General features: G+C 37.9%; 2 protein-coding genes across 4 annotated transcripts in view; one reads left to right on the top strand and one right to left on the bottom strand.

Annotated features, from left to right (window-relative positions):
• The window catches only part of CNGB3 (cyclic nucleotide gated channel subunit beta 3), a 33,754-nt gene extending 26,918 nt beyond the window's left edge, over positions 1–6,836 (top strand). The window contains 4 exon segments of the mRNA XM_039695639.1: positions 2,794–2,940; positions 5,381–5,561; positions 5,749–5,778; positions 6,595–6,836. Of these exon segments, the coding sequence (XP_039551573.1) occupies positions 2,794–2,940; positions 5,381–5,561; positions 5,749–5,778; positions 6,595–6,828 (592 nt within the window). The 3' untranslated portion in view covers positions 6,829–6,836.
• A 3,055-nt stretch (positions 6,837–9,891) lies between these two features.
• Positions 9,892–12,991, bottom strand: part of CPNE3 (copine 3) — a 29,831-nt gene continuing 26,731 nt past the window's right edge. For all 3 annotated transcript variants that reach the window (XM_039695613.1, XM_039695614.1, XM_039695615.1), the window contains one exon: positions 9,892–12,771. In XM_039695613.1, the coding sequence (XP_039551547.1) occupies positions 12,661–12,771 (111 nt within the window). In that variant the 3' untranslated portion in view covers positions 9,892–12,660. The remainder of the gene's footprint in view (positions 12,772–12,991) is intronic.

Here is a 12,991-nt window from a genome sequence, read left to right as displayed (position 1 = left end):
CTCTTCCTAGTAGCAAGGTGCTAGAAAATAATGAATTTGTATTGTGTCTTTCTATATAAATTTTTTCAAGGTCTTCTGAATAGAGAATACCACAGGCAAATGGAAAAGAATATTCTTTAATGGATTACATACTACTTTTTCTAGGACATCCAAGTTTTCCTCTCACTTTATAATGGTTATAACCTGATATCAGGCTGATTTCCTTCTGATTTCCAATTCAAGATTTGTTTGGAGAAATATGTCAGCTTCCTTCTGAGTGGTTTAGGTACATGATTTATAAGATGCTTGCTATTTAATCTCACTCTGTTCAAAATGCATGTCAATGATGCTTAAAAGTCTTCAGGAGCAAAGGAATTGAAGAAAATAAAAACAGTTTATCTCCAAAAACTTCCCTGAATTATACTAGAAAGCCAATGCAAAAGTAATAACCAAACATGTCCCTTGCCAATCTCATCCTTAAAAATTATTACAGGAAGGCATGAAGTAATAGGAGCTCCAATTAACATTTTACCCTCATTGCTACTTTCCTGTACAGATATAAGTTTGGGGAAGTAAAATAATTTCAGAATCAGAAGCAAACAGATTGTTGTCTTAATGAGAGCCCATCAGCAAAGACAATTCAGAACAAGAGAAATTCAGTTATAACAACATTTCACTAGCCCAGAGACAGTTACACTTGAAGCCAGATGTTCTCATTCATCCATTTACTAGTATTTCACTACAGCTATTTCCTATCAGAAAATGTTATTTCTGGAAAAACTAAAACATTTCTCCATTTTATGTAAATTTTTGACAGGAAGATCTCTAAATGTTTGATCTCAGCATCAGCTTTCATTTGTTTAGTAATTTTAAACTTTATATAGAAAACCCAAACTACAGGCACTATTCAGTTTTGTGAAAGATGATGTTTTCCAGTACTTTGGTCCAGGATTTCCCTCAAAGTAATAGCTGCTGTTTTTGATGGGCTCTGCCCTTTGGAGTTTAACATCATTATCAGAAGCAAGGTCAGGACCTATTTCCCTTTCCTGACTTACCAGTTGTCCTCATATGCACATGGGTGCCCAGCTGAGCCACCTGCATGTTCAGCTGATAACACAAGCCATTCTCCACTTTCTATTAACAGCAGCTTCCCACAGAGATCAGCTATAAAAACAATAGATAAGCTGAGTCATCACTGTGACAACTTTATAGCTGGAAATTTAATTTGCTAGCATAAGAATTCTAAGGTTATCAACTTCTACTATTATCAGAGCATTTGACGCTCAAAACTGGAGTAAAAAATGTTAGGTAAAAAAAGCAAATTTTGTGATTAATATAGATACTGCATTACCAAGGACCCCTGCAAGGCAAATGTATCTGTTTTAAAAAATTTGATCATGTAACTCTTCACACACTAACCAAACCAGATTGAATGCTGAAGTACCATAACTTTGTCCTTAGTCAAATGTGATTCTGTTTGAGCAGAGACTGCCTCACTTGTAAAATTCACCTCACATCATCACTATAATGAAAAAGCTGATCTCTTTAGTCCCCGTCTACCTTGATAAAATGAGCTGTTAGGAAAGCCTAAAAATGATTGTTCGATGACTTGTTGAGAAGTGATTCATCAGAGCTCAAAAGGTATTTGCAATTTTCTTTAGCAGCTTTTCCTACTGCACAGTTCTATTCTGTCTGAGGAATCATAGAAAATAGTTTAAAAAGAAGGTTATAAACTGCATTTTCAGCTTCAGTCTATGTATTGATGCTGTCTTGAGTTGCAGAAAAACACTCTGTGGGCATGCAAAACTAGCCTTGGACACACAGTCGCAGAGGTCTCTTACTATCCTTTATAAATTAAATATATTACCTATATGATTCAATACTTAAAAATATGTTTTATAAATATATTTAATATTAAAACAAACATATATCCATTATTATTAGTTCAGATGGGTATTAATCCCTGTTTACTGGGGTTAAGAATATATTTTTTTAATTACTTTTAAATTTAGATAACATTAAATGCTCTCTAAAAATATTAATTCACTGGGAAATCTTTAAAGGACAAACTTTGGGGTAGATCTTGAATAAAGTGATAGAGCAATTTTAGTACGAAGAACAAAATGCATATTTTCTTACTTACCAGCAGAGCTGACAAGCGAAATCTCTTCAATTGCTTGGTGCAGGATGAACAATTTATTTTTATTTGTACATCTAATTTTTTCTTACATGTCCTCCCTCCGGCCAACTGCTGCTAGCTAAACTGGTCTAATGCCTTATGTTCAAAACAAAATAGCCTTCTTTTTCTGGCAGACACATTTCTAACTGTCAGCCTGAAAGACCTTCCTAAACTGTATCATTCATTGCCAACATTTAAACATAAGATGAGATATGCGAGAAAACCAAGAACAAGAGCCCCACAGAAGTTATTCACTCAGGAAAAAATCCTTGGGGGAGAATCATTCATTCACTGTAAATAATGCTGCTCTACTACTGATGCAAATAATTTTCAGCAATAAAACTGAGGAAATGCCAAGTTCACATAAGAACTAAAACAAATGCAGTCTGAGTTGTGGGTATCTCTATTAGCAAAACTTTTCACAGTCCTTAGCATCTACATATGCCTGACCACCAGTGACAGTTGGCCTTCCTGAGATGGAATCTCTCATCCCATCTGCACAGGGCCTTTACAGAACACTGGATAGAACAGCCAGCTCCAAAGCTTTACAATGAATTTATTGGAGAAGCACCAGCAGAGAGATTCCTCACTAGGGCAAGCAACACTGTGACTGATGGTGTTTGTTTTCATTCCAGCCTACTAGCTGCAGGTGGAGGAAATCGAAGGACTGCCAACGTGGTGGCTCATGGTTTTGCCAACCTTTTCATTCTGGACAAGAAAACACTCAATGAAATCTTGGTGAACTATCCTGACTCAGAAAAACTTCTCATGAAGAAAGCAAAGTATGTCCTAACAACAGTTTTTAATTCATATTATTTAGCTGCAGGATGGACAATTGTGACTCCTAGACTATTTGCATTCCTTTCTTGGAAAAGTGACAGTTGTAAACACATTTGGTGTTAGGGGTCAGATTTGCCTGGTAGTTTCTAGTTGAAAGCATGATCTTGGAAGGAATCCCAAGGCTTATGGAAATTTGGTAAGTAGAATGAAATCCTGAATGTAGTCGCCTTATGCATTATATTTAAGGTAACATTAAACAAAATAGGAGATAAGGATACACATCAGGAGAAACTGCAGGACAGATATCAGTTAAGGAAAAGGTTTTCAAAGATGCAATGAAACACTTGCAATTAATTCTACAGAGATATGCTTCAATGCATCCACAGACTTGTATGCATTTCCAAAACCTTAAGCAGCAGTTAGGAATGGATTTAAAGTAAGGCCTGACAAGATGGAACTACATGAATTAGATACCTGTGCATTTTATTCAAAAGCATTCCGAAATGGGATTTCAAACCAAGATTGCTTTTCACCTTCCTTTGGCTGTAGCTTGCAAGGATCACCATTTTCACAGCATTGATAGGGCAAAGGATTGTCAGATTTCGTCATAAAATTATGACAAAATGAGTACCTTGCTATCTTGTAAAAGATCCAAATATTTGAAACAGTTTGTCACGATTAGTATACTTCAGCACCCTTACTGGTCTCTACTGTTGCCTCGAATTGCTATCAAAGGTTGGAAGGTTGGTCGCAGACTTGAAATTCCCCCATAGAAGACTAAACATAGCACAGGACAGACATTTTGTTTTTCACAAGTGCTAGCAAATGGCTGCATTCATCATATTGTAAGAGCCCAGGTAGTCAAACAACAGTATCTTGAGAATCATGATGCCCCTGAGGAACAAGGAAACCAGACACAGAATGGGCTGACTGCTCAATTTTCAAAACTAGCATTAACAGGTAGAAAAGGGGAACAAATGCATGGACCAATGATCCCCAGCAACAATCATTCCTCACTTTTCTCCAGCTTCTATCTAAACAGGACTATGACCTTCTTATTCCTGTCTCTCTGTCCCACGCTGCCTGTTTTGCTTTCTTGCCCACCCTAGGTATTATTCTGCCCACCCATTAGATTCTGCTTCCTCCAGACAGCCTTTCTCAACCATGGAGCTTAATCATTTTGTATCTGCACTCCCATTTGAGCTCAAAGACCTCTCTAGATATTAGACTAAAGCAAACATATTCTGTTTAATTTTAAAAATATGCAGTACCTGCCCTGTGCAGGAGGCCATGTTGCTTAGCAGTCTAGGCATCCACAAATTCTGCCAAAACTATTCATAAAGAGGAAATTTCTGCACTGTTTTCATAAAGATTGTGGTTATGTTCAGTTTTGGAATGAAGTTACCAGTTGCTCTGCCCTGGAAGGTTTACATTTGAGTTCTTTTTGGGGTTCCTTGAAGTAAACTGAAAGGATTTATCCAAGGAAGACATTTGTTCTATCGTCACCTGCCCAATAACCCCTGTATGGCTTTTGTATAATAAAGCCATGCAAGCTGCTAAAATATAACTTTTTTTAATTTGTGGCAATGAAATAAAATAAAAAAAAGAAGTAAACCCTTCACTTCTGAAACTCCCAAAGTACAAGATGCTGGAGAAAATTATAGTATTATGGGATTTACTATACTTCAGTCTGCGAATACAGTCCTCACTCATAAAGAGCCTTAAGTCAGGGCTTTTGCAAGGATAGAAAAGTGGCCTTTAAACTTGTACAGCAATCTAATAGAAAATGAAAGCATGTGAACCCCCTGCTTTTTACTGGTCCCGTCTATCTCAGATCTTTCATCTAATCTTTACCCTCATTTTTCATTCTCAGTTTTTGTCATTATGGCTGTAAATCAGTACAGCTACAGAACAGTGTGAAAATCTACTGCCACAAGGCTGGCAGTAGTGTTTGTATTGTCAGGGTGTCTTCTACTGAAGAGGACCAAAATTAAGTACCACTGTCTAACCTGACCTATAAGAGATGAGCCATGCTGGAAGTTAGTTTGGTAAAGTATTTCCTCCAAAAGTGCCAACTGGAGTCCTGGTGGAGCACCAAATCCTCTCTGATTTTGCATCTAGAAGGCCAGATAAGAGACTGCCACCTCAGGATGGGGCAGCCATCCCCCTCCACACCTCTTCTTTCCTTATCTTTCTCCTTGATCTATTTCGTGACACCTTAATTTTTGAGCCAGCCCTTGTTTATACTCCAGGATATAGGTAAGCAACTCCAAATTTGAACAGTTTCCTCTATCTCTGTTTCCAATTTTGCTGCTGCCACTTGGCCGGGGAACCAAGTAAGAGCCATCAGATCTTCATGCATAATTGTGATATTTCAGCTTTGCAGGAACTTCCCTTAGTTTCACAGCACTACTGTGTGTTCTTATCCCCTTTTTTCTCCAGGGTGCTCCTGAAGCAGAAGGGGAAACCTGCTCCGGGACCACCAGTGCAACAACCACGGGGCTTGGCCAGTCTCTTTGGGCAGAAACAGGAAACTCCAAAATTGTTTAAAGCAATGCTTGGAGGAAAAGGAAAAGAAGGCCTTGCTAAGCTGCTGCAGCTGAAGAAACAAGAAGAAACTCAGGTAAAGCCACAGAAAACAGAGAAGAATCTACTCAGAGGGCTTGGGCAAACAGAGTAGATGAAAATTTAGCCTAGCTGTAATCAACAGCAAAAACTCCCAGTAGCTGAGATATAACCACTTTTCCTAATCTCTGTAAACACTAATTCTAAAATCTGGCTCGATCTTTCTGAACCTGGACTTTATGTAGACCAGAAAAAACAAAAGCAAGGAAAAAAAAGCAAGCAAACAAAAAATTATCTAAGAAAGTAAGGATAAATGGATTTTACAAAGGCCTTAAGGGCATCTGATCTTCTAATTTTATGTAAACAACAGTAAATACAGGAATACCCAAACACAGTAATCTGATCCAGGTGACTCGGGCACATGGCGAACTTTCCAATTCGGTGTCAGATCTCCAGTTGTTAAAAATCCTGAAGACAAAATATAAAGTGTGGCCCACACAGCTAAAACTGATTAAATCTCTAATATCTTGCACTTATGAGAAAACTGTTGTTTTAACTGATGAAAAATAATTCCCACATAATACTCTGTTCTGAGAAATGTTAATGTTAATAAGAACCTGCTCACTTCTACATATTTACCCAAAGGTGGTGAATTCTTTTCTTTATAGCTGAAATAGCTGTGGTTAAATAAAGAACTTTGCACTTTGCTCACACCAATGACTATAACAAGATGATTGGAGCAGAAATACCGCTAATTTTAGTGTGTATTTGTGAACTTATTAGCAAATAGGCTTGGCCAAGGAATGGGGGCAGTGTGAAGTATGTCAAGGTTTATGTAACACTCTTTCTTTCTCCATTAGTTTAAGGACATAAAGGAAGACAAGACCTAAGGAAGGGTTCTGTGCCCCAAAACGGGTCTGTTTATCCCCCTATATTAGTAAGAAGCAGATATTATTTATATCTACATGTGTTTCCTAGGTTCCTGTATTAATACAGTTGTCATGCTGTGCCTTTCCAAGGCATGTGCAGAATAGAACTAATTCCTGGATTTCTTCTGCAGTCTTGGAAAACATTAAACTTCTTTTTTCTAGGAAACTCAAGCTGCAACAGAGACCAAGCCAAAAGAAGAGGAGAAGAAACCTGTGGCTCCTGCAGCCCCCTCTGCACCCCCTGCTCAAAAGGAAAAGCCACAGGCAGATGCTAAGCCTGCAGTTATGCAGAGAGCAACTAGTAAGGAGTCTCTGATCATTAGTATGACACCATCCCCCAAGCCAGGAGAAGGAGAGATCCTTAAAGTTGAAATTAAAGAAAAAGAAAAGAAATAGATGGTGTATTGGGGTGTGGCCCCATCTATTTGTCTTGCAACATTCAGAGGGCTGCCTGGACTTCGCTTTTGGGTATAGAATATAAAAGTAGAGACTACGCATGAGAAAAATCTACTCCAGCTCCTTGTCTTCCTGCCCTCCTCTCCTGGCACAACTGCACAAATTATTTATATTCTTAACCTTGACACTGAAGAGAGAACTTTTGGTGTATTAGAAATTACGGCTCAAATTGTATTTGACGACCATTTACTTGTTTCTTGTTTTATTCATGCTCTCCCTTTTCTCTTACTCTGTCTTATTCCTACTTCTCCTCTTCCCTCTCCTCTTTATTCTTGCTTTCTTCCTGTTGTTCCTGTTGCTCGATTTGCTCTTAGCTTTTGTGTGTATTCTTTTCTGTTTTCTCCTCTTCCTTCCCATAGTTATCCTTTTCATTGCTACTGCCCTACTGTTGCTAAGGTTCCTTATGTTTCTCTCTATCCTTCTCCCTCCTTCCCTTATACTTCTAATTGGTGACCTGGGTTTGTGACCAGCGTGACTCAGAGCAGACAGCAGGTGATATGTGTTGGGATGTTTTACCTTGGGACAGAGGGCAACATAACAAAACCATTGTCAAAAAATAAATCCCAAAATCTGCAATTGGAAAGCAGATTATAGAATTATTGCCAGCCCTTTGAAAGCATAAACATCTGCTCCAGCTGTCTTTGATTCTGGCAAATTAACATGGGAAAGACTCAGTTCACCCTCCAGAAGTGAAGTATAATTTTGGGCTGCTGATTTACTTGCTTGATCTTGTCAAGCTGGGGCTGGGCATGCTCTCTGTTACATCTCATCAAGTAAGCACTTGATACAGCTGTCTGAAGAACCTTGGTATCTAAACCAGCTACTTCAAAAATAAAGGCTATTTTATAAAAAAGCAGGATTTACACTTTCTGGCTCTGCATTGCAAAGTTGCAATCAAAGGTCCAATTGTTCATCTACATCATAGACTCAGACAAATGGTGCAAAGAGAAACCTGTGTCTGTGTCTTAGCTACATCACACTTGTGAACCACAGTAAATCCTTCATGAGTGTCACAGCTGGTGGATACAGCCTCCCATGCAGGAGCTCCCACACTGCCAACCTTCTGCATCAACTCATCAGTCTCAGATGGAGTATTACAAAAAAGCTTGAAGCTGTGTTTTAAGTTAAACTCCCAACTACCTTATTTTCTTCTATGGGTTAGCATCTCTTCTCTCTCCCAATCCCCTTTCAGATACCACAAGATGAACAGTTTTGTAAACTAAAAACATTATGCAGAGGCCAAGCCAAGAAGTGGCAAAGACAGGCTTCACAGCTTCTTGGATGACCAGCCAACCAAGGCACTGTGCCAAATTAAAACAGTCACTTTGCAGGCTATATATGACCCTACAGGCTATGCATTCCATAGGTCTGTTCTTTAAAGCCTTTCAACTTCTGTAATCACAGGCAAAACTGGAAGCCTAACAGAATCAGTGGGAAGTTTGCCCAAGTAAAAGCTGGATGAGTGAATTCCATATGTTGCATATTCTACAATCCTCTGACGAGACCAAAACCATAATCCCTTAAGAAAGTTGTGCTGCATTAGCAGTGAGGTGAAGGTTCAACTGCTTTGTGGAGAGAACCATCTTTATTTGTATGCAACTTGTTACTTGATGTGTAAGGAAAAACAACATCACAACAGAGGGAGAAAATTTTAAATTGTTTCATAAAGAATTATTCATCTATTGCACATCCAGGACTGTCTCAATGAAATCTTAAGATTAGAAATACTGCTGAACTGTTCCACGAATGAGACCTTCTATGAATAATAATACTCTATGAATTACAATGCATAGTTTCACATCCTTTTTTTTTTTTTCAGAGAATTGTCAAAGCATTATGGAAGGGGGGGAAATATTCCACATATTTTAACATTTTTATATGAATGAGTAAAGCTCACTCTCATTGAAAAGAACCGATTCCCTTCTGCCTACAGAAATGCTACCAGGTAATTTTGAATGTTCTCTCTGTGGGCATATTTAAGTTCATCAATCACATACTGACATAAATTACAAAGTAAAGGCTGAGACTGCAGTGACAGAGCTTCCCACAAATTGCTGCTTTGCTACAGCTTGTAACAGCCCAGGTTTGCAGAAAAGTTTGACAGTTTGGTCTGCAAGACTACTGTTATGCACAGCTCTTGAGTTCCTTTGACCCAAAACAAACTAGAGGAAATATCAGTGCAGAAGACAGTGACCACACATAAATAACATCCATCTGGTTTTCTGTAACGTCCTACTTTTCTATTGTTGGGGTATTTTCTTCCTCCCACAATTCCTCCATTCTTAGGGTTGGCAGGCACAAGAAGGCTGCACAAATCAAAGTTGCAACTATTTGTATGGTTTTCACCAGACAGAATGATACGAGAAAGGGGTTTATTACATCTTACAAGACGTAAGATGTAATAAATTCTTTCAGGAACTAATTCTACCCTGCAGATTCTTGACTAGTGAAGAAGCAGAATGAATTACTCTGGTGCATTAGAAGATGCAGTTTCCAGTATCACAGTTGTCTCTGTGTTGTATCACATTCCACTGCAACACTGTCTCCTGTATCTTAGTGTCCTAATTGAGTCCCTCAGACTTGAATACACTTGAATGCAAAGAAACTGAAGGGTAGAGTAGGATAATGTACTTGAAAACTACAAGTAACCATCACTCTATGCCTCTCTACCTAAGTTGTAGAGATTGTTTTGGCAAAAAAAAAATTTGGAAAACCTGATAATAATTGTATGAAATAACATGCATGGGAGAAATCTAATGTGGCACAGAGCATGAAACAGTCACAGCTAAAACTCTCCAGTTTCAGAATATCTTCTTACTAGAAGCCAGTTTAAGATGCTTTATGGAGAATAAACTGCAGAGTCATTACCACTAAGTGGAAAGGCATTTTTCCTCTCCCTTTTATACTTGTTATAAATCCGTGGCATACTCACCATAGGAATCACAAAAGCAGCATTTAGCATTACACAGGATATGCTGAATACAAAAGCACCACAGAACAGTATACTGAAATGATCATTTTAATGCACAGATATTGCAAATCAGTTAACTTCATCAGAACTGAAATACATACAAAAGTAAAAAATTCTGGTTACAGGTGAGCTCTCTGCTGTACATATGTATATATATATTATGACCAATACACGGCAAGAAGCATCTGATGACAAAGGCTGCCATACATCACTTTTATCACAAGGTGGTGCCAGTGACCTACGAGCACACTCACTTTACAAAACTTGGACAATATTTTGCTTAGTCACCCGCAAGATATTAGTGCATTTTTCACATGTAAAAATAAACAAAAAATGGCAAAACAGCACAGTAATCCCCCTCCCCCTTGACTCACAATCTGCTGCATCTTCTTCATTCAGAATATCACTTCAGCCTACCTTAGGAGTTTTCAACAGGCATTAACTGTACATCTCTAAGTTATACCAGTTCTTGCCACAGTCCTGTCTGAAACATTTAATTTACAAAGAATAGGGCACATTGAGAATTAGGTGTCACTGATATGCATTTAACTCCCTAAGCTTGAGGAACATGGGAGCAATTCTCTAACAAGAGATAATCAAGCCTCTACTGTAGAAACCCAGAATTTATGCATAGAATACAGACAAAACAACAGGTTGTCTTTTACATGTAGCAGATACTTAGTATAACAATACATACTAACACATTTAAATGCACTTCCATGGCAACTTAACACACAATTAGTAAGACACAGCTCAGGTACAGCATTATATTTTTGGCAGACAGCTCCAAGGAACTTCAGTAGTATCCTGTACTCCTATCAGTAGTACTCATCCACTACAATTAATGCAGACAAAGCATTAATATGCATCCAATTCTCTCTGTACATGAAGCAGATAGCCATGGAATAGTTTACTCTTCCAAAATCATACACTCTCAATCTGCAGCAGTGTGATTTAGGTTTATTATAGTAACTTCTTTGATCTCAATATTTTGAGTTGCATATCTGATATGACACTTCATTATAATTTATACATAAAGTAGTAACAGATTTTCACTACACTGATAAAAAGATGATTACAGTTTTTTTTTTTATATAAATATATGAATTACATTTTACAAAAAGAAAGAGCTTGGCTTAACATGAAACAACCTCTCCTCCTTAACATTCCACTACTTGATAGTATTTAGGATCCCCTTCTACCAAGAAAAATGGAGTGGAGATAATATATCCATTTATGATTGATTGATAATTCTCAACTGTCTACAAAGCATTTGGTATGTCTTGTGTAAAATAATCTCAATAATCTCTTATCTTCATCCATCAATGTTAATGTGAATTCAGACTTTTGACAGGATTATACATGTAAAACAAAACAAACAAAAAAACAAACAAAAAAAAACAACAACAAAAAAAACCAAAAAAAGACCCCCAAAAAACAAAACAACAGAACCAAAAAAAAAAACCAATAAAAGCACACTAAGCAGCTCCAGCAACTAAAAGTCAAATACACTATGACCTGGTGAAATCTTGAGTGTCCAAGTGTGCTAAATTTAGCAGTAGCCCATTCTGTTCTTACATACTACAGCCAGACCATCCACATGAGATAAGTTGGATGTCTAACTCGAAACCAGTTCAAAGGTGAAACTGCAAAATTAATGTTCAAGATTGGCATTTCAAAAGTGATAAATGTGACCTTTCCATCCACTTATGTTACATTCAGTGACATGATTGGAAGAGATCCTCAGCAAGCATTATGCAGCTGGAGGTCAAGAAACCTTCATTTGTCCACTAAGCCAACACATGACTTAGACTTGGTATAAAAGGTGAAGGGAAAACTCAACCCAAGTAAATAAAGCAGAAATTGTTTGCCCTAGAGAAATGCAGTATGATTATAGGATTAGGGCTTGAGAGACTTGACTTTTTTGTGTCTTCCCAAAAGGAGAGAAAGAGGGAATATCGGGTTTTTTTGCAGGCACTTTTCATTAGTGGGATCATAGAAATCAGCATGATTCAAAATATGACAAAAGTAAATACAATAGCAATTGGGAGAACTTACTTTACCTCAAAATATGCAGTTATAAATCAGAGAAAATTTGTAAACTAAAAATTGAATTCCAACTTCACAAAAAGCACTTTGAAGATCAATAGTCATGACTGTTTTATGAAGGGGATGGAACCCCAAAACAGAACCCCTATCAAAATAAATCTGGGATTTCCATTTTCCAGTACACTGCACATTGGAACACATCTTACAGCCTTTAAAGTAGTAGCCTCATAGGCCAGTAGTACTATTCTTAGATGTTAGAGGCTTACCTTGATTCACCCTAGTTATTCCCATACTACCTTAGGTGAAGGCAGACTCTAAAAGAATATATACTTTAATGACTTCTTTGGCTTATGTTCACACAGCCCTGAATCCCAGGCATTGCCCAAAGGCACTGAAGTGGCAAACAGGAAGCAGCTGTGCAAGGAGGGCCTTTACACTCTATGGCACTTGTCTGAATATGAAACACCTGTATCAAAATTTTGTTATAGTGGCTTAATAGAAACTCTTTTTCCACTCTTTTCAAAATCAAATGTATCCATGTAAGCACTATCTCTCAAATCAACATCAAACTTAAACACCATTACAATTTTGGCCCTTAAAAGGCACACTTGGCAAAGTGATTTGTAGGCAAAAGCTACATAGACATTATGATACAGAGGCATGTGTACATGTATACAGAAGTATATCGAGAACCAAAGTCTGTAGATACAGCAAGTGAAGCAAGCACAAACTCTTTCCTCTGCTCAGCCCATTCATTTTGCAGCAAAATTCTTAGGAGGCTCAAGTTTGTACATGCTGAAGTAGTTCACCACTTGCTGAGGGACTTCTGCCAGGACACACTGAGCCAGAGCTTCTTTGGGAGACTTATAAAAAAAGAACACCAAGCTTTAGTTTCCACCAACTGCTAACAAAGATTCTAAGGCAAGCAATAAGCACCTCCTCTAGAAGGCCAACTTAAAGTCTGACATTTACAGAGGACTTTACATAGTGCCCTTGTATGACAGACAGATGGAAGCTTCCCTGTCAGCTTTACCTTCTTTACCTTCTCACTCCTGTTACGACAAATCAAATGGCTGTCTTGTG

This window comes from Passer montanus, unplaced genomic scaffold, assembly GCF_014805655.1.
Source record: "Passer montanus isolate IOZ18808 unplaced genomic scaffold, ASM1480565v1 scaffold90, whole genome shotgun sequence".
NCBI classification, from domain to species: domain Eukaryota; kingdom Metazoa; phylum Chordata; class Aves; order Passeriformes; family Passeridae; genus Passer; species Passer montanus.
The sequence above is the reverse complement of the archived record's forward strand: the minus strand, read 5'-3'. Positions and strand labels throughout refer to the sequence as shown.